General features: G+C 33.9%; 1 protein-coding gene across 1 annotated transcript in view; it reads right to left on the bottom strand.

Moving 5' to 3' along the window:
* Window positions 1–21150, bottom strand: part of LOC128550892 (uncharacterized) — a 28003-nt gene extending 6853 nt beyond the window's left edge. The window contains exons 1-2 of the mRNA XM_053530878.1: window positions 21054–21150; window positions 20010–20220 (exon numbers count right to left, since the gene is read on the bottom strand). Coding sequence (XP_053386853.1) covers window positions 20010–20214 — 205 coding nt within the window. The 5' untranslated portion in view covers window positions 20215–20220; window positions 21054–21150. The remainder of the gene's footprint in view (window positions 1–20009; window positions 20221–21053) is intronic.
* Between the last annotated feature and the right edge of the window lie 939 nt (window positions 21151–22089).

Below are 22089 nucleotides of genomic sequence, written 5' to 3'. Positions count from 1 at the left end.
TTAATTTCAATGAAATGCGCAGGGATATCTATTGTTTCTTCACGCTGACGTTATTTCCATTGAATTATATATCCGTTATGGGCCGTAATACCTTAGCGCTTTACCACGGAACGTGCATATATTAGACTGTTTTATAACAGCACGTGAATCTCTCTGTTAACACGTTTTCTCTCTTCTTAAAACATCCCCGAAAAGTGACTAGAACAGCAGTTTTATGCTAGAATATCTACGAGCGACCAAGTAAATCCGAAGTAAAACGACGGTAACCTCAGAACTGCATTACACTGGTTTATTTTTTGGCTTTATTTCATTCACACGACGTCAAAACATCAATAAAAATGTATGTGTAGTTGCAAATATATAGCTACTTATATATTAATTTACTAGTGCACGTTCATATGTGCATGCATATTTGTAAGTATACAAGCACTCAGAATAAAGCGTGCATGCATAAAATTAAACGCCTATTATGGAACATGTATATGCACACGCGATATATATATACAAGCACATAGAATTTCGCATGCGCGCGTTAAATTATACGCGTGTGTAGATATAAATTTACACGTACACTTATTAATGTATATTAAGTAAACGAGTATATATAGTGCAGCTAGAATGTGCGTGCACGTTTAAAATATAATACGTCCACCTGTCCACCCGTGCGTTAATATGTTGGTACACGTGAACATGGATATGTCTATATAATTTCTGGCAGCAGGAAATCTTTCGACTTGCTGTTAATTTCATTTCGGACAAGGAATCGACACTGTGGGAACGCTAAATGATACAACTTCGCTAAATGAAACAACTGAAAACGACACAAAACTGACACTAAACAATCAGCGCTAAATGATACAAAATCGAAGCTCGCTAAAAGATACAAAACTAACGCTAAATGATACAACATTTTAGGCTCGCTAAAAGATACAAATCGTTTACGCTAAAAGATACAAATTTTCTAAAGGGATATATGGAGAATTTTTACATTTGTTGACGATTTCATGAAATTATTATCTCATTTCCCGCTATATAAACATATAGATGATCCCAACTGTATTTTTCTGGAGTTTTTTTTATTTTTTTTTTTTTTGTTGGATTTAACGTCGCACCGACACATGATAGGTCATATGGCGACTTTCCAGCTTTAATGGTAGAGGAATACCCCAGGTGCCCCTCCGTGCATTATTTCATCACGAGCGGGCACCTGGGTAGAACTACCGACCTTCCGTAAGCCAGCTAGATGGCTTCTTTACATGGAGAATTCAACACCCCGAGTGAGGCTCGAACCCACATCGATGAGGGGCAAGTAATTTGAAGTCAGCGACATTAACCACTCGGCCATGGAGGTCTCGTATTTTTCTTATGTAGCATCCGTGCACTCATTGTATTCATAAAACTAGTTACAAAAACTAGCGAAAATTGAAAGGAAGTTGAAGACATAGGCATATGAGCCAGAAATACAAGTCATATATATCATATTTCGTCAGTCTGTCTTGCGACAAGAGAGGATGACTGAGTTAACAGACTGCCCATACATAACTTTAGTGTACAATCTAGGTCGAAATCTGCTTTGCGTGTGCGCACATTTCAAAATACACGTGCAATTATATACAATGTAGAGGACATTACATGAGTGTCCTGTCACATGACTTTATTGCAGGAGTTGAATAAAATGATAAGATGAGAAGGTCTGCCAAGCATTTTATGAGTTTAATAAAATCTATGCGGGAAGATTATTCTTATCACATGTTTTTTCTGCTTCCGAGGGATTCTGAAGATGTTATAAAACAAAGTGAACATGCGCTAACGACATTCTGGCATAAAGCGTAAAAATCTAGTAAATGAATACACTCTACCTCAACGTCATTCAATTTAAATAAATACGCAGGAATATCTGCGTTGTTTTTTCACGTTGACGATGCTTAAATTTATCAACAAAATAAATACATATCTTAAACATACCACGGTAAGTACGCACGCATAGAATTGTGTTCTTGCCTACCTAGAGGGGAAAGTATACATTTGTCCGGGTACGCGCCGGGGACAGATATTACTGTCTTTCCATAGGGAAAACTCTTGTCTGAAATAGCGTGCACTAGGGTGACGTCACATAGTACTGGCACTATTGTGACGTCACAAAACTATATAAATGAAAGCTATCAGAAAATATCAAAATCCACTTGTCTCCACGATCTATTTTGAACGTGATAGGCAAGAAAAATGATCTAACATGTTGCCTGTATAAGACAGCTGTTTCCCCAACCCTCTGGACAGCTTGGATAAAAAACCTCGCTAACGCTTGGTTTTCCATTCCACACTGTCCCTCGGGTAGTGAAAACCCCGTCTTACACAGATGGGCATGTAAGATTCTTATATTCTTGCCTTCCTAGCAGGGAAATAGAGAATATTAGGTTACTGTCTTTCTTAACTTAAGTTTATCCACCAAGTTGGAGAAAGGTTTATCCACCCGAGGCTTGCCGAGGGGGATAAATCTTTCGGAGACGAGGTGGATAAACTTAAGTTAAGAAAGACAGTAACCTAATATTCTATTTATCCTGCAGTCAATAAAATCTGTGTATAACATATATTTACTTTCAAAATAATTTTCTCTACAAAAATAATCCAGAATTTCACTCACTTGTGAATTCCTACGCCCTTCAACCCCCTTGTCTGCTTGATCCAGTTACACACGATTCCTTATAATAAAACATTATTTCATGCCTCATACTTTGCCTTCTGAAGTTCTATGTATTATAAATCATCGATGCTAACAGGGCATTCGCGTACAAAACAAGCAGAATGGTTTTGACTCGGATAAAATACAGCCGAAAACCACGCTTTCAGAGATGAATTCAAATGCCCGCAGTCTTAAATTTACTCCATTTCCGTACAGGACAATGTGAGATAATGAAATTCCTTCCACCATGAATAGTTTAGATCCAATAATTACAATAAACGACTGCTTAAATCTGGTTATTTGTGTAAATTTCTAACTAAAAAAGAGTGAACGCCAGATAAACAAAGACAAGGTCGATTCACACAGACTTTTAAAAACCGTCACCGTACCATTCCGTATGGAGGTTTACAAGGACAGAGTGAACCAATTTTTTTATTTTTTTTACCGTGGCTGTCCTCATAAATGATGAAATGTTTGAGCTTCGAACTCTTGGCCCAGTTTACATTGCCTATAGCACATATACTTGAAAAAGTAGTCCGTCAGTTGCATTGACGGTATAAACCTGCATTGACTGAATAAACCTCAAGTTTACACGGCAGGCAGATATCGGCCTGATAAATGCATAGTGGTAGGATAAAGTATACATTTGTTCGAGAACGTGCCAGGGATAGATAGATTCTATTTCTGTCTTTCCCTAGGGAAAAACCTTGTCTAAAATAGCGTGCACTTTGGTGACGTCACATAGCACTGGCACTATTATGACGTCATAAGCTATATAAATAATATCAGTTAACATGAAAGGCAAGAAAAATGATCTAACATGCCACCCTGTTTTCGTAAGATATCTGCTTTTTTCGTAAGATAGCTCTTTTCCCAACCTTCGAGACAGTGTGGGATGGAAAACCGAGCATTACCCGTCTAACAAAGGCACGAATGTAACATCCTGATATATAGTCTACTGTGAATAAGGTTAGGGTTCTGTTTAAGCTAACTTTGTAGTGTGCATTTTATGCATGTATATATTCAATGAGTGAGTATTAATCTCTTCTAACAACACTCGGATAACACTTTCATAAGGTTAATGAACGTGAAGGTTGCGAGAGGCAAGTGATATTAAGGTTTAGGAGTATATCACCAAAACACAAAATGTGAAATTTCAACACACGCACGCTATTACAAATGCATCAAAACAAATATGTGTAACAGTTCCTTGAAAATGGTGAGTTTTTAAAAGCGCCTGGGTGTCTGGAAGTGGGCCTGTTTAAACAGTTCTTTTTTCGGAATTCAATGCTTATATCAGTATACTGACACTTGTTTTGTAGAGTAATATAAGTAATATACACGCTATCATTACAACAAAACAACAAAACAAGTGTCAGTATACTAATATAAACATTGAATTCCGAATAAAACGACTGCCTAAATGGGACCCACTTCCGGGCAGTCAAACGCCTTCAAAAACTCACCATTTTCAAAGAACTGTTACACATGTTAGTTTTGATTCATTTGCAATCGCATGCGAGTGTTGAAATTTCACATAATTAAGTGGAACACAGTTTTCAGCAATTGTTTATTTTTATTTCTTTACAAATGACATTCATTTTCAAAGGGGGACAACTTTTTCAGAATATTTTCAGTACGGGACAGTACGGCAGAACATGTAATGGTTAAGTAAAATATTGGTAACGATGTTATTCGTTTATAAAATATTTCTGTGTTTTGGTGATATACTCCTAAATATATCCACTTACAAACAAATATTCAACGCTCAAGAACGTGAAACTTAGCTAAAAACACGAGTTTACATTTAGTGTCATCATACCTCTTACAGCAAATATTATACTTTGCATGTTGGCGCGGTTTACGAATTTCTGTGACTGATTCTGGATGCTTGGATGTTCATGCAGACAACCAGTCTGCGCAGTGTTCTGTGCAGAAAATGAAGAGATAATACAATATGATTTGGTTTTTATAGTTATAAAATGAATGTTAAAAATCAGCTGTGGTTGCTACAACACAGATGAATAATTATATACGAACGTTACCGTCTCGGCGATTTTCATCCCCTATTATACCTCACTTTTGTCTGCAATGGTAAAATCCCATTACCCGAAAAATAGATATTTTGACCATCAAAAACATTTTTGACACGTGACCAAGCCGAAGTGATTGTCAGGTCATGCGGCCACAGGTAAATTTTAGGTAAAAATATTTCACGCGTAATTTAGGCGTCAGGTACACAGGATCCGCGTGTAAAACATTTATTAACCGATAGTTTTTCTTCAAATTTTCAGTATCGCTAACGAGCATATATAGCTAAAATACTAGAGCATTTTTAGTAAGATAATGTAATTAGAATAAGCAAAATCACATAGAAACGGTTGAATTTTGATAAAAACTACAGTAACATTTCATACAGCGCGATCGTAAATATCTTTTCTATACAATAAGTAAAATAACGAATATCGATATAATCATTAAATTTAGACTTTAGGCTAGAAAGTGCAAAAAAAAAAACAGATCTGAAAAGCATTAAAAAATGACAAAATGACAGTAATTTAAAAACAGAGTAAAGTGGTATCGGTAAAGTACAGTATAGAGTAAGCATATTTATCGATATGACACAATTATGCAGTAGGCGCGGCGTGTAATCTATAATATAACCTGTGTACTGACAACAATAAATGGTTTTTAGATTTGTTTCAAAGTTTTTAAAGTTTGGTGGTTAATAAAATAAAGCAGTAGAGTATAGATGTAGTTCATGGTCAGTGGCAGTTTTTCTCAGGCGTTTCAGGAGTGTAAGAAAGGTAATCGCGGCTCTTACCCTGGATGAAAAAATTTAATAAATTTAATTATATATCTCATAATCTATTTATTATTTTGGCAATTTAGACACAATTCAGGGGGATATAACAGTTAAAACATTAAAAAAAAACAATAAATACTCGAGCCAAGACCCAGACATGCTCCAAAACTAACACCCGGGCCTTGAAGTAAGGTCCCCTTTAATTACGTCATATGAATCTAAGTCTTTGGAATCAATCCAGGAACCGACCTGTATCTGGCAACGGGCCTCAAAATTCAAATCTTGCTGGGCCTACGATTGATTAGTTTGACTGGAAACAGTCATAACTACGCAGTACTTCTACTCCTACTACAACTAGTAATATTAGTTACTATTATTATCAAAAATGTTAAAAGAGAACATAGAAGTTAACTTAATACATAAATTATGAATTTTCGTTACTACATCATTTATAACGTATATAACGGATATAAAAGCCATAAAATATTTCTAAACAGAAATATATCCTTAAGATTGATCTAATTAAAAAAGATAGCGATTAAAACTATGACAACTGAAACTATATCGGTACCTCTAAAATCTGATAAATTATGCGCAAATCGATAAATATTGGTAGCTCTTAAGCCCGCCCACGATAGAAAATCAATATTCTTATAAGATACTAGGGGTTAGTACCCGCCCCTTTAAACATTTAGACCAATGACAAGTTAGAGACGGTTTTGGCCCACTGATCATGGCAGGGGCTGACTTCACATTGTATGCAAATTGTGCAATGTATATTGAATATTTCATTTATGTTAATTTACTAAACAAAAGGGAAAATATGATTTATTAAATAGTTATCTATGTGTAAAATACATGCCATATTTACTGCAAAATATTTATCACATCATTGTTTGGAACTGAACGCCGTTTTCCAACATTATATTAACTATGTGGCTAGATTCGATCACACTATAATGTTCATGACTATGTTAAAAGGTTAATAAAGGAATTAGTTTGGTTTTTAGAACGACACCTTTTTATTACTTTGTGGGATATAACAAAATCGCAAAGACATAAATTGGCGTATTTATTAACGTCCTTGATTGCAGTCATACATTCTCGAACCATAGCTTTCAAAACTTATTTATTCGAAAGAAAAAAAACGAAAAGAAAATGAAAACGCATTTTTAAGGCCCGGTACAAGGCTCGAACATTTTAATCATTACAATGCGCTATTTACACCGTTTCTAATACACTCTTTCAAAAAGAAGATAACTGGACCTAAAATTTGTTACGGAGAAAAAAAGAATGCATCCAATATGACAACTCATTCATGGTGATAAAGTTGCTTAGCTGAAAAAATGTTTTAGCCTGCTGCACTTCGTCCTTATTAATAATTAGATAATTAAAGTCAAATAGTTTATGTTTTTTTTTTCACACGTGCAGCATGACAAAATAGTACATTATTCAAATATTTTAAAATGCGTACGCTTTTCTATACAGAAATACAAGTGACAATTTGATATATATACTAGTTTAATACATATATAATACTGATACGGTATGTCGTATTACAAATGACCTTCTCAAGCATTTTAAATTTATTCTAAAGCGTAGAATACAAGACAAAGGATTATGATATAAGTTCACACAGCACCGCCAGCGAGATCAAAACGAGAGCGTGATTTCCTGGTATTCCATACAGACGACTTTGTATAATACTTTTGTTACATCATATGTGACACTATCATCTTATTATAATACGTGAATAGACACCGCTTAGATCTACCGGAGAGAAATCATACTCCAGCTTCTTCAAAAATTGATAAATTTATAGCAATAATGAACATCCTCAGGTAGTGTATATAAAGATTTAAGAACGACATACTATTTCGAATTTATTTAAGATAATTTTCGGGTTTATAATCCACAAATGTTACAAAATTCGACAATTCATTTTTAATACAATAAGAGAAAGTAATATGATATCAGAACTCCTGAAATCCTCAAAAATATGCTCGTTTATTGATTTGTAGTGTAGTACTTCTCGTTTTTAGCTGTCCATATTAAATGGAATATATATAAATGATATAACGACATAATTTCATAAGGGCGCAACTTACTCAACATTTTGCCGAAGACTTGTACATTGCATTCTTACAGTTTTTTAATTATTGCCTTCATATAATTATTTGACTAAAAATACCGGCAGACAATTAGAGCATGGAAACAACAAAAAGAAAAGTAAACGTGTGAACATTTGCGATGGGCTCTTGTCTACCTTCTGTGATCTATCTATGTCGCATCTCCGAGATCGTTACATTTTTTTAAAAAGGTATTATTGCCCCGAGGCACTGAAAAAATGTCGGTGATTCTGTGATATATTAAGTCGCACTGTGGAAGGCGCATATAACTGCAATGCTATTTAACCTCATGTCTCAGAATTTTAATTGAAGAAAATAAATGATATTCAGTTAATATTGTTATAAAGCATGCCATTTATATAACATATATTATACACAAAAACATCAAAATAATAATAAGAAGAAATACCATGGTCTAGGAGCTAGACAAGACCAGCTAATTCTACTATTTTAAAATACAAATTTTTAACAACCAAGTGTTTGTGTGAACATAATTAAGTTTCCTAAGATTAAATATAGTACATGTATGTACAAATATGGAAACCTTGAACATATTAGATGACCAGTGACCTTTCTCCCCGTCATTGAATAAGTTTTGTTCACAGGACTGATACGGGTATAAAATAAAATCTCGCATGTGGTCAGTAGATTAAGATTAATTTTCAAAATGTGTGATCCGTTTCTCGGCTCACCACTATTAAAATATCCATTTATACCATTTCATATTAAAATATCAAAATATGTAGCATAAAATCAAATATAAATATTACACTAAGAAAAAGACAGACATGATATCGGCTGTATTTAAAACATTACTAGTTTTCGTTTACTCCGCCGAAGTTCGCCGTCGGCAGTATAAATTCCTTATTTCTTACTTTCAATAAATACTAGATTTATATATTTACATGTTTTCTGTATTGAAGCATTTGAATGAAGAAAAATCATAATTACCAAACACATCAAATTAAATTATCTAAATTTACAATTCATATAGTGCAATTGTAGCTGATCTATTATGCCAGACATCACGTTGTATTTAGGAATTTCGGGCGCCAATTGGGAGAATTTGAGGTATACAAGGGAGGAAATATATTTAATACGGCCGAAATACCATCCAAAATTTATATATTCGAAATAGTGTTTGAATGAACTGATACAATGAATGAATGAAATAATACAACCAATTTTATACATTATGTCGATGTAACTTGCCACCGTATGTGCATCGTTCAAATTGGTTCAAAATAGAAAGAAATTGAGCCGTTTTAATGACTTGTTTATATGTGTAGAAAACAGCTATGCAACCATTTTTTAGTATTTGCATTTCCAAAAAAAAAATCTTTATAACTTCCCCAGACAAACAGAATCTGTAACATGTGTTTGAACAGCGAAAAAAAAAAAACGAAAAAAAAAAAAAATTAAATAAAACACTATGAAATCAGAAAAAAGCAAGAAATTCAAAATAGATATATTGGTAAAATGTTCACACATTATTCTTAAAAAGAAATGTGCATCCAGTATAACAACACCGTGAAGGATATTCTCTTCTCAAACATTTTCCAGCAGCGAAGACGTATATAGGAGAAAACGGAAAATGCTTTCGACGCCACCGTAACACGCACACACAAACACATCTTCCCACCCTTACCCCCTGTTTTATGACACATACCACCTCCCATAACCTCGCGCCATTTATTACTGATCTATCATTGTTTCTAATAACTTTGATTACAGTCTGTTGCAAAAATGATAATCACCTCTCCATGAAAAAATATTATTTTACAATTCTGTTAATAGTTTCTAAATCTAGTGTTTTTCTAATAACTAAAAATACGTGGTGGAGCAGCAGGATTTTGTCCGCCTTATAGTCACATCAGATATTCAGAGTCTTTACTACCGTCTGAGTGCGTATCGTCTAGAAATTTAAAACAACTCAATTTGTATTTCATTCCGTTGAGAATAAAGGGAAGAGATAAGCACGCAGAAAAAAATATAAAGAACGAATGAAGAGGTATATGAAGTAAAAAGTAAGAAAAACAAAACAAAACAACGAACCCTTGTGTCGCATTTTGCAAAACTGTTTAATTTCGAATAGGCACCCTGAGGATGACACGCGGCCAATATCCGGTCCAAAACAAGTTCAAAGTGCTATACCGCATGCGGTGCTTGTGATCATGTTGTATATTGAAAATTAAGGGTCTCTAATTAGCGCAGGCTTGATCTTATCTTCCATATCGGCTTCGGTGTAAGTACTTATACATGCTATATGGCTTTTGAATTTTAAATGAGATTCCAGTTAAATTTTTAGTGTAATTCTTTAAATAATATCTTAAAATAAAATAAAGATAAAAAAAATGTTAATAGATAAACGATATGATTAAATACTTCAGGACTATCATCTCCTCTCCATAATCTGACAAAGGCAGACAAAGTATCTTTTTCATTTTTATAAAGCATAAAAACAATACACTTAAATCAAATTTATTTCATAAAAATGGTGTCCAGGAAGGATGAGACTGGGAATCGAAACCGGCCCTCAGCGGCAACAAAATCTTCCAATAAACTCGGAACGACCGTTTAATATCATAAATAAACTGTTTATGCAACAAAACCTTTTCAATTTTTAATGAAAATATTAGAAATAACAACCAATCCTCGTGTACTCCATAACAATAGTGTACCAGTTTTTAAGTTTCGATGGTGCCTTAAGAAATATAGCATTAACTTCACATCGCTATAATGATGATGTGTAAATCTGCAATTAATCTTATCTCTTACATTTTTGTTTACTTATCTATTCACATATTAAACATAGTAACAGGAGCTGATTATTAATAGAGCGTAACCTGAAAAGTCCGAAAGAGGTTTTTATTATTATATATTTTATATTATTTAGTTTGTAATAAATGTATATAATTATACACGTATTTCTTATATTATTTTATAATAAATAGCTTAAAGACCTTTACTGTAACTATCACTTAAAATCTTTAAACTAAAATAATTTAAAAAAAAAAAGAAAGAAAAGAAAACGTAATTTTAAGCCATTTAAGACTAATTTTAGACTACAATTTTAAAACTAAGAGACATTTCCATGCACCCACTTTACATTTCGGCAATGATGATCACCTGTTTTTACTACATTAGTTTTAAATATAATTTTATATCAAAATTTAAAACTTTAGGCACAATAAAAATCAGAAATAAACTCGGAGTCTTTGTGTTTTCGTTTTTTCGGCAAAGGACGACTCTGATTTGATCAAATTTTAGCTAGTTTTAACGATTTTAACCAAATTTTACACAATTTTAACATGTAATAATAGTAAATATTATTTTAAATAAAGTTAGGCAGCATTTGTATATATAATAACGTTAGGGACATATGGTGACATAAACAACATGCAGACCGAAGTATTGTGCTATTTAATTGACCTGTCAAAACATGTTCCCGGCTTTCATGTTAATCTTATATACGCTCGAACAGAATATAATAAAAGCCAGGTCCATTTTTTAACAGGTCAAATAAATTGGACAATAACAGGTACAAGTAAAAGGCCAACATAGGATAAACTAGTTTATCAAACTTTTATCAAATTTTACCAATCTTAACAAAATTTTAAACAATTTAAAGATATTTTTAATAGTAAAAGAACAGAGAAAATAAAATCATGATAAAGTAAATACCAAATTACATTCTATTTTATTTAAAGTTAGGCCAGAAGTTAATACTATATGTAGTAGGGACCTATGGTGGCATAAACAACGCCCGGACCGAGAAAGCATGCACTAGAAAGACGCCACCATAGGAAAATCCAGTAGTGATGATGATCCGGAAACATACAGACGTCTACACACAATGGTAAACAAACAACAGGTAAACAGGTAAATTTTAAGTAAGAATTTTTACGCGTAATTTAGGCGACGGGTACACAGGATTCGCGTGTAAAACATTTATTAATATATCGATTATCTTGAAATTTTCAGTATCGTTAAAGAACACATATAGCTACATCGATAGATCATTTTCAGTAAAATAAGAATATTAAAATAAGCAAAATCACAGAGAAACGGTCGAATTTTGATAAAATCAGCTGCAAAATTTCATACAGCGCGATCGTAAATATCTTTTTTATACAATATGTAAAGTAATTAATACCGATATAAACATTAAATATAGACTTTGGGCAGTAAAGTGCAAAAAACAGATCTGAAAAACATTACAAAATGACAAAATGACAGCATTTTAAAAACATAGGGTAAAACGGTATCGGTAAATTACATTCAAAGTTTACGAGAATATAGATTAAGGAGGTAGGTTACCTTGTTACAAGGGTAAATTCAAGTTAGTTTAACCGCAGCATTTGTTTGTATTTCGTGTAATATGAAGTTTTACCTGCTACAATCTCAATTTCGTTTGTCTCTGTCCCTTCAAATTCAATTTTTATCTAGGTTTGAAGAACATGACCCTCTAAAGGTATTTCATATTGAAAGAAGAAGGAAAATACGGACATTTAACACTTTTCAGTGTATTTTAGTTTCATTGATATCCGTAGAAGTCTGCATAATTGATAATTTTACTAGTATGCACGTTAGCTTTCTAATATAAGCTTTAAATGCATATGTCGCGGGGCTCGTGTTTCCATGGTAACGCATTTTCTCTCATTTTTAAACTACTATGTATAAAAATAGGGGTTTTCGACGGCTTAAGTGGCATTCTGTTAATGACTAACATGGAATATTTGGGAAATATTATAAGCAAAATACCATGCACTTTACATGGTACCCTTTTTTTCTTAAAGTTTACAGTAACCATGGCAACAGAGATGTTTAAAATAGCTTATATCTTGCTTTTTGTCATAATTTCTTATAAAAAATATTGAATAAGATTATCTTTCTAGTTAATGTAGCTTTAAAACATATTATTTCTAACGTAAGTTATATTTTCTTGTTATTTGCATTGTTTTCAAACAAATTTCACAGCTTAGAATACATACGGCAGTACCCCTCGCCTGGCATTTTTCATGGAAAAATCGTTCAGCATGCTGATATTATTCTAATGGATATTGTTGAAATGAAAATAAAAAGCCGAAGTTGTGTTTCTTAAATAGACCAGTGTCAACGCTTTTGAATTTTACATTTAGATACATAGGTCACGGGCTTCGTTTCCACGGTAACATCAATTAAATTTAAGGAACCACATTTTTCTACTGAAATTTGAACAATTTTAGATCTTAGTTTTAGTATATAAGTAACAAATTATCAACGGAACCCGAAAAATAGGTAGTACAAATCAAACTGCTAGATTTTTTATTTGAAAATGGCCGTTACAAGTATTCTTTCATCCAACTATATACCAAATAACATTGGTTACCATCATCCATTTTCTTACAATCCGCATAACGTTTCAATATAACTACATAAAAGAAGCAAAATATTGATGATTATTCAGAGCAAAAGATTCATAACAAATATTTCAGCAAATATTTGTTATTTGAAGATAGTTAAAATAAAGAAAATGCACAGAATTACGTACTTTCAAGATAAAAGCTATTAATTTTGCGCGGTAACTGACACGTAACGTCATGACGTCAATGACGTCATTTTAAGGCAACATTGTTTTGAAGCGTTTCTGCGGCAATTGATTCATTATTTCTGCATTATTAAACCATAAAGTATCAGATCGGAGGCAGGTTCATGATTTGTTTTCAGGAGAATGAATATACAAACACATTTAATTTGTCGTAAACGTCGTCGTAAATCGTCACGTTAGCTTCCGGTTGGACATGCGCACATACAAATATGAAGGTAACCTACCTCCTTAAGCATATTTATCGATATGACACATTTATGCAGTAGGCGTGGCGTGTAATCTATAAATAACCTGTGTACTGTCAACAATCGGACGTTGTTTTGTATGGGTTTTTAAAGTTTTAAAAGTTTTCTGTTAATAAAATAAAGAAGTAGAGTGTAGATGTAGTTCATTGACTGTGGCAGTTTTCCTTAGGCGTATCAGGAGTGTAAGTAAGGTTATCGCAGCGATTACCCTGGACGACAAAATTTAATAAATCTATATATAAATCTCATAACTTATTTATTATTTTGACAATTTAGGCCTAATTTAGGGGGTATCACATTTCAAACATTACAATAACAAAAATACTCCATCCAGAATCCAGACATGTTCCAAAATTAACACCCGGGCTTTGAATCAAGGCCCCCTTTTAATTATATAATATGAATCTAATTCTTTGGAATCAATCCAGGCACCGACCTGTATCTGGCAACGGGTCTCAAAATTCAAATTTCGCTGGGCCTACGATTGATTAGTTTGACTGGAAACAGTCATAACTACGCAGCGCAGCGTAAACAAATAAAAATGAATAAAACAAAACAAAACAAAACAAGGATAAACTAGTAGTAAATCCTGTAGGGATGACGTGTAGTAAACAAGCAGACGACGACAGGTATTAAAAAGAAAATAAAAGATATACTTTGACCTTCAAAAATGACCTTTGGACGACTTCATTAACTAAGGTGGATCTGGTTTTCGGATAATCTCGGCTGATGATTTACGTAAGAAGTAGCCTTAAAAGGTATGTAATGTAAGAAATTAACCGAGTTGCGATCAGAGACTGCACATCGTATTTGTAAGTGCGATTGCCCCTGATACATGGCATGCACGCTACCTGTGGGTTCGAACCCCGACAGAATTTCTTTTTATTGTATTATGAATCATACATTGTAATTCAAAAAGTACGTATCATATTTTATTGCCTGGACTTCAATATTTACCGTTTTGAATTAGTTTTCTTCATTTTTCCCATTCGTGCCCACCCGCTTAGCTCAGTAGGGAGAGCGTTGGTCTAGTTATCGCGGGGTCGCGCGCTTCATCCTCGGGCGGGGCGTATGTTCTCCGTGACGATTTAATAAAAGACATTGTGTCTGAAATCATTCGTCCTCCACCTCTGATAATTCATGTGGGGAAGTTGGCAGTTACTTGCGGAGAACAGGTTTTTACTGGTACAGAATCCAGGAACACTGGCTAGGTTAACTGTCAGCAGTTACATGACTGAAATACTGTTAAAACGGCGTTAAACCCAAAACAAACAAAGCAGCGTTTTCTGTTACTTTTTTTCTCTAAAAATTTATTTCATATCTGAAAAATAAATCACAAATAAACAAGGTTAATCCGCAGATTCGCTGGCAGTGTCTGTTTCTGAACCGTTCATTGAATCATCAACGTTAAAAACGTCTTTCGTGAAAAAAAAAGTTGGACACACACCTACACCTAATAAGCTGCATGCGACGTTCACTCTTACCTACTGCGCCAACGAGACAAGTTTAGCATGTCCGATTGGTTGGTGTCTTTTATGTGTAAAATATTTATTTAGTAAACTATAGCACCCCTTTACTTGGATTGGTTCAATATTAAAAGTACATTTACGCCCGAATGCACAACAATCTATAACTGTAAGCATGCAACAGGTAAACAGGTAAATTTTAGCTAAAGATTATATCGCGAAATTTAGGTGTCCCGTACACAGGAAACGCGTGTACAGCTTTTATTATTCAATAGATTTGCTTCAAACTTTTAGCATCGATAAGGGACAAATATAGCCAGAATGTCAGGGCATTTTCATTAAGATATTTGTATTAAGTTAAATAAAATTACATAAAATGTTTTATTAAAAACGGACGATTTGCAGTAAAATTACCGGGAAAATTTCATACAGAGCGATCGTCAATAGCTATTATGTTTTAAAAGTAAATAACTTAAAACCACTGCGATCATTTAATTTAGACTTTTGGCTGGAAAAGGCAAAAAAACAGATTAGAAAAATCTTTGATAATGAAAAAATGCCATCAATTTAAAAACATGCAGTAAAGCGAAATTGTTAACTATAATACGAACAGTAAAGTGCAAAGTAACATATTTATCGATATAACATAGTCGTGGCGTGTAATCTAAAAATGAACCTGTGTATGGAAAAGTATCGGACGTAAATAAATTGATTTTATAAAGACTGGTGTTCCGTTTGGACAATCGGGACTTTTTATCTAATACTAAACCGCGATGCACGATAGTACGATGACGAAAACTCGATGGTGCGATGACACGATGATGAAACGGTGAAAAGGCGATGGCATGATGATGAAATCGCGGTGGTGCGGTAGTACAATGGTGAATGTGTATGTAATATCGCGTTTTCATCATCGTACCATCGCGTTTTCATCATCTTACCACCACGTTTTCACCATCGTACATCCAGTATATGTGTCAGTAAAATGCATATAGCTCAAGTCCTAAGGCATTTTAGTAAGATATTAACGTTTTAAGAAAGCAAAAAAACGGTCGGTTTTCTATTAATTTACTTGTAAAATTTCTTACAGCGCGATCGTAAATAGCTGTCTTCTTTTATGGGTAAATCAGTTTATAACGTTACGATCATAGAAATAAGACTTTTTGCTGGAAATTGCAAAAAAGACAGAATAGAAAAACATTAAAAAATGACAGAATGGCAAAAATTTAAAAACATGATATTAATAATCGGTCGTAAATAAATTGTTCTCATAAATGTTTTTTGTTTGTTTGTTTTTTTTCTGTAATTTTTGATATATTTAGTTATAATGGTTTTAAAGTTCATAAAAATAGACAAGTTGAGTATAGACGTAGTTCATGGACAGTGGCAGTCTTTATCTTCGTTTCTTATGTGTAAGTCAGTAAGGGACCCGCAGTGAGCTTACAGCGCATAGAGCTTATATGTGAGCTCTATGCGTCAAGTCGTGACGTATAGAGCTTACATGCGAGATAAGCTCTATGCGTCGAAAAGGCATGATCGTCACGTATAGAGCTTACTTATGGATGATGATGCGCTATGTGAAATTATGCCTAGGTAATACGGTATGAATGGTCTCATTGAAAGGAATCAGGAAGCATCACTATGTCCGCCCGTCTGTATGTACAGCTCTTTTCAGGCATGTTTCCTGTGGAACTCTACATGAAACTTCGCTGTCACAAGTAAATGCAAATAAATTAAAGGCCCACAGGAACGTGGGAGCACCACTGCCAACCCAACGTTTGCTACATACAAGATGACTAAAGAAATTACGGTTACATCGGACTGATAAACATTGTCTAAAGTGGTCTAGTCTTTAACACACTGGACTTTCATTCAATATATCGCATAGGAAGCGTCGTATGAGGCCCTTTCCAAACGCCCAGGAATCTACATTTTGGTTGTTTTTATACGAAAACTGTATCTTGGCAGTGGAGTTCCAAACCCCCTCCCCCACTATTTTTATAGAAGACATGTCCTCCTTTTATCTCTCTCATTTGTGCATTATGTAAAAATGAGCACAGCCCCTGACTTAAAAATTAAAAAAAATACGTTTCAACCCATGATCTTTAACTAATCATATGTACCCCTGCATCGCATTTTGTCGCTAACAAAACTCGGCCAATTTGTTGAGCTTCATTTCTTATAAGTATTTAAGAACTCAAGACAGATTGTGAAGCCTCGATATTTGGAATACATTGGTTCTTTATTGGGCGTAAATAATATGTAATCTCCAAAAAAAGGTATTCCGTGTTATTTAGAGATAAAAAACAAAACAAAACAAACTGACCGCACACTACAAACGTAGTTCTTTTGTGAACGAAATAAGTATGTTTCAGATTAAAATAACAACACATATTTATAAATAGAAGATTTTAGATTAGCAATATCTTTTTAGATTTAATTCAGTACACCATCTGCGTAAAAATATAAATAATTATTATATTTTCATATGTGATAATGACAGCAAACCAGCATTAATGGGGATTTGTTTTAATCGCGACTGTGCTGTTGCACGACCTTGTCACAGTGCAGACTCGGCCACTACTACGATCAAAATAATTTGAACAGGAGTTTGGTGAAGGATGATACTCAATACAGCCTTTGTCAGTTTTTTTTGTAGTTTCACAGTGTTTTAATTGTATGCTAAACACAAAAAGAGATTATAGGAAATATGCATAATGAATATGATTAGAACACCAGTCTAGTACCAGCGCAGGAGCTATTACAGGAGCTATTTGATCAAGTAGCGTCATGAGACAGAACGATTAATGAACACTTTTTTCACTTTAGGATTTAGATTAAAGCTAGTGTTTGTTTTATTCACTTTTTTCAGATTGTTTGACATTAGAACGTAGAAGAGAGAGAATATTAAACTCTATTTTAGCCCTTACCCTGCTGAATTTCTATAATGAACCTGTCCATCTTTCAGTTTGGACAGTACAATGAACTGTTAAACGGGGTGCTTACAAAAGGATACCGACTGAATGGCGAACAGTGCAGATCATGATCAGACTGCACGGATGTGCAAGTTGATCATGATTTACACTGGCCGCAAAGATAGACTCAATCGTGTCCAGCATTAATAGGGTTAGTATGAGTAGTAACTCCAGATCACAGCAGTGTGGTTTAGATGTGATTTTGCAGTATTTAAATTAAGTGTGAAAAGATTTTTTTTGGTTGGATTTAACGTCGCACCGACACATGATAGGTCATATGGCGACTTTCCAGCTTTAATGGTGGAGGAAGACCCCAGGTGCCCCTCCGTGCATTATTTCATCACGAGCGGGCACCTGGGTAGAACCACCAACCTTCCGTAAGCCAGCTGGATGGCTTCCTCACATGAAGAATTCAACGCCCCGAGTGAGGCTCGAACCCACATCGATGAGAGGGGAAATGATTTGAAGTCAGCGACCTTAACCACTCGGTCACGGAGACCCCGTGAAAAATCATTGAATGAGATATATTATTTCGATTCTAACACGTTACCAAGGATTTTTAAGTACATCCTTGACGACATTCATTAAATATTTGCACGTCAATCGGTTTCTTTTCCAACGCGCCGCTATCCCGTTTGACGCCATGACGTAATAATTGTGACGTCAGAACAGTTGTATATTAATTTACTGTTTTCTGCCTTCTTTGTTTAATAGGAAAATAAATCGGATCGTGTTAGAATTCCAATTTGATGCCAGTTTAAACGATAGTATCGACGACTTCCATATCTATAAAGGTATTATTCAGTTTAGAATTTTCAGTTTCTTATCAAGTATTTTGGAAAATTATACACATGGCTCATTTTATATCAAATATTCCCACCGGAATTCATTCCCGTCGGAAATATTTCCCATGGGAATATTTTAAAAGTCTTCCCATTGGAAATATTTCCCATAGGAAATGATTCCCATAGGAATGTCCTCCCATGGCCAAAATATGGGAACGGTTTCCCATGGGAAAATGTGTAAAATGATAAAATGACAAATAACTTTTTCCAAAGTCATGTTACGATGTACCTAGTGTAAAATAAGTTTAAAAGATAATGATTTATCATTTTAAGAAACAAATATATTTCCCATGGGAAATTCCCATGGGAAATCCACTTTCCCATGGGAAATTTATCATATGTTCTTCCCATGGGAAAGACCGCATTCCTATGGGAAAATAGCATTTCCCATGGGAAAGTTAAGTTTTTAATGTTGACTGCTGCTTTGTTGGTGGTATAAAATCAAATTGAAAAGTATGGCGTACATGAGAATTTGAAGTACTTTACTTTTGCGAAAGAATTTTTAAGATAGCATGTACAGAAGTACTTGCTGTTTTTGCCACATATTGGCGTGGCAAATTAAAATTGGCGGCCATTATATAATAAAGACTGTGATGCCGCCATACTAGAAATAAGAAGTCATTTAAATTTTAAGGTCATTTTAAGATAATATGATATAATTTCAATCAGGAGGTAGCGCATAAAGTTAACTTAATACCTTTATATCTTCTATCGTTAAACACTGCTAAGCCTAGAGTAAAGCTTTCAACGTGCCTATTGAGTTGAAATATATATGACAATAACATCATAGTCGCAATTGTTTCAGATAATTGTGTTTAAACTTTTTTGCCTTTGATGTCAATGTTATTCTTCAGGATTAGAACAGAACGACTTTTATGTAACATACCTGACTTGAAAACATTGGTTTATTGTCATAGCATTACATAGATACTAATACATGCATGTAAAATAGCAAGAGTGACTACAATTAATTAATTACCGTATATGGAGTATTTCTGAATATACTATCGAAACATTTCATAAGATCTATTAAGCCACAATCAATTTTTGCTTAAATTGCTTTCCGTCAAATCCAATTTACTTTTAATTTTATCGATCATAAAAAAATATGTACTGGATATGTAAATAATACACGAACTAAGAGCTGTTCATTAGCAAAAATGGCAAGAAATAATGCAAACGGTAGGTTTTCAAATATGATATGAACAAACAGAAATGTAAATTTTCACAAGCGAGCCTAATAAGTGCCTTTATCACGTAAAAATATAATCACCCGTGTTCATACAAGCCAATTCGTCATTGTCTGAAACGGCCCAATTGTCAATTATAAACGCCGTCATCTGGAGGACAAAGGATGCTGGTAGGAGAATGGCGGTACATGTAGCGACACACGCCTTCTGCCAGTTTAGCGTGGTGCAGCTACAAAACTGACTAAAATTTTCTCTTAAATCTTCATATATTGTTCTTGCCAGATTCATTATAATCTGTGATATATAAAAAGAATAACAAACAGATATACGCCAAATATATACATTGGAATTAACTGCGCTTGGAAAACGTATAAATGGTTAAAATATTCTATATAATATTAGAATTTACTTTAATCTTAAATGTCAAGAATTTTCCATATTGACGGACGATCAAATTCCATATCGGGTGCCCTCCTAAAGTTGCGTAATATTTCCGCTGCCGAACTCAATAATAAGCAAATAACCTTTGGAGATCGTGTGATAATTCAATACAAAAACACGCGTGAGGTAATCCTTTGTTAGTTTTGTCTATTATATAGATTATTGTACCGATACCGCTCTATACACACGATTATTTTATTATACCTGTTCCATTATTAACCTGTAAGTGTCTATTCTTAAGATAATGGATACCTTAATAATGGTGAGTTACAGGTAAATAATGGGCATGCATAGTAACAACTTTGTGCGTTGAGAGATGTTAGTACATTAACATTAACGGAATTCAAAAGTTTCGATATATAAACTGAAACGTTTTACAGAAATTGTAGCTGCAATAAAAATCTGAATGGTTACATACAACTTTTACCAATATCGGCCCACAGATTATCAGTTAAATGAAAATCAAAGAGTAGGCTAAAAGTAATCACAGGAACTGCAACCGTTAGAAAGTAATAAATCCTCATAAAAAAGTATCGCAGAAATACACATTTCAGCTGAAAATAAGCGACGTAATGAACAAAAACATAGTTATTTTTCAAGTGCTGCATGTCTGCATTAACTTTCGTTTTCGGGTTATGTTTTATCTTTTTTATTTTCGCATTAAAAGAGAGGTATTAAAGTCTTACCTTGAAATGAACAAAATCACCTTTCTACTACTAACTTAAAGACAAAGAAAAGAATTTAAATGTTTCAGTTTGTTTCACACGTGTTGGTATTACCAAAATATTTTGCCGTAATGATCTTATCATCAGTGTATTAACGATATATATATATAATATGTGATCTTGAACGTACTGACAGTGTCAGATAACCACTTCTTTGTTTGAACGCTTAAATGTTTAAATCTAGTGTTGTAACATATAACTGCACTGCGTCAAATGGCAGGTTTTATTTATCTGATAGGTAGTATGCACATACCGTAATTAGCATTCGACGTAACCTTCCTTATACGGTTACGCTCCTGAAAACAATGTTATTATATTGTAACGTATCTCCGAGCTATTATCTAAAGTACTACTAGTTTTCTACTAGTTAATATATAATTTTCCTCTAGGCTACTTTACCTATTGATGATCAGCAATATGTTCAACTTATGAACATATTTATATCAATTTTCCTCAAGGTTGATTACCTTCTGATTAGAACAAATGATTCGTCGTGAACAGTAAATTACCTCTGAATTAAACAATTGAATAGGTCAACTCACAAATCAGCTCAACAGTCTAGTCTCAACCTATCAAATAAACACTAGCTTATATACTGCTAATAGTTGACCACAATGCGTTCAACGCTCCTACTACCACAGGGCAGCTAGGCTGCTCGTAAGGTAGCTGATCAATGGTAAACTTACTTATTTCAATACTTACAATGCGTTTAACGTTCACACCATCTCAGGGCAGCTATGCTACTCATAAGATAGGTGATCAACGCTTAACTTTTTACCTTGACCCTATTACTGCAACCAAACCTTTATTATTTACTTTTAGTAGTCCTCTAGGAAGCTGTGCTTCTTCAGAGGCTATACTGTATAATTAATATATGGCAAAAATTGTAGAAAATATTTCTTAAATTACTAGATGTGCTCTTCAACGTAGCCTGGTAGATTCGGCCTCTTTCACTATTCAAACAGCGGTATTTAGACGCTCTTTGATATCTCTTACC

The sequence above is a fragment of the Mercenaria mercenaria genome, chromosome 19 (genome assembly GCF_021730395.1).
Source record: "Mercenaria mercenaria strain notata chromosome 19, MADL_Memer_1, whole genome shotgun sequence".
NCBI classification, from domain to species: domain Eukaryota; kingdom Metazoa; phylum Mollusca; class Bivalvia; order Venerida; family Veneridae; genus Mercenaria; species Mercenaria mercenaria.
The sequence above is the reverse complement of the archived record's forward strand: the minus strand, read 5'-3'. Positions and strand labels throughout refer to the sequence as shown.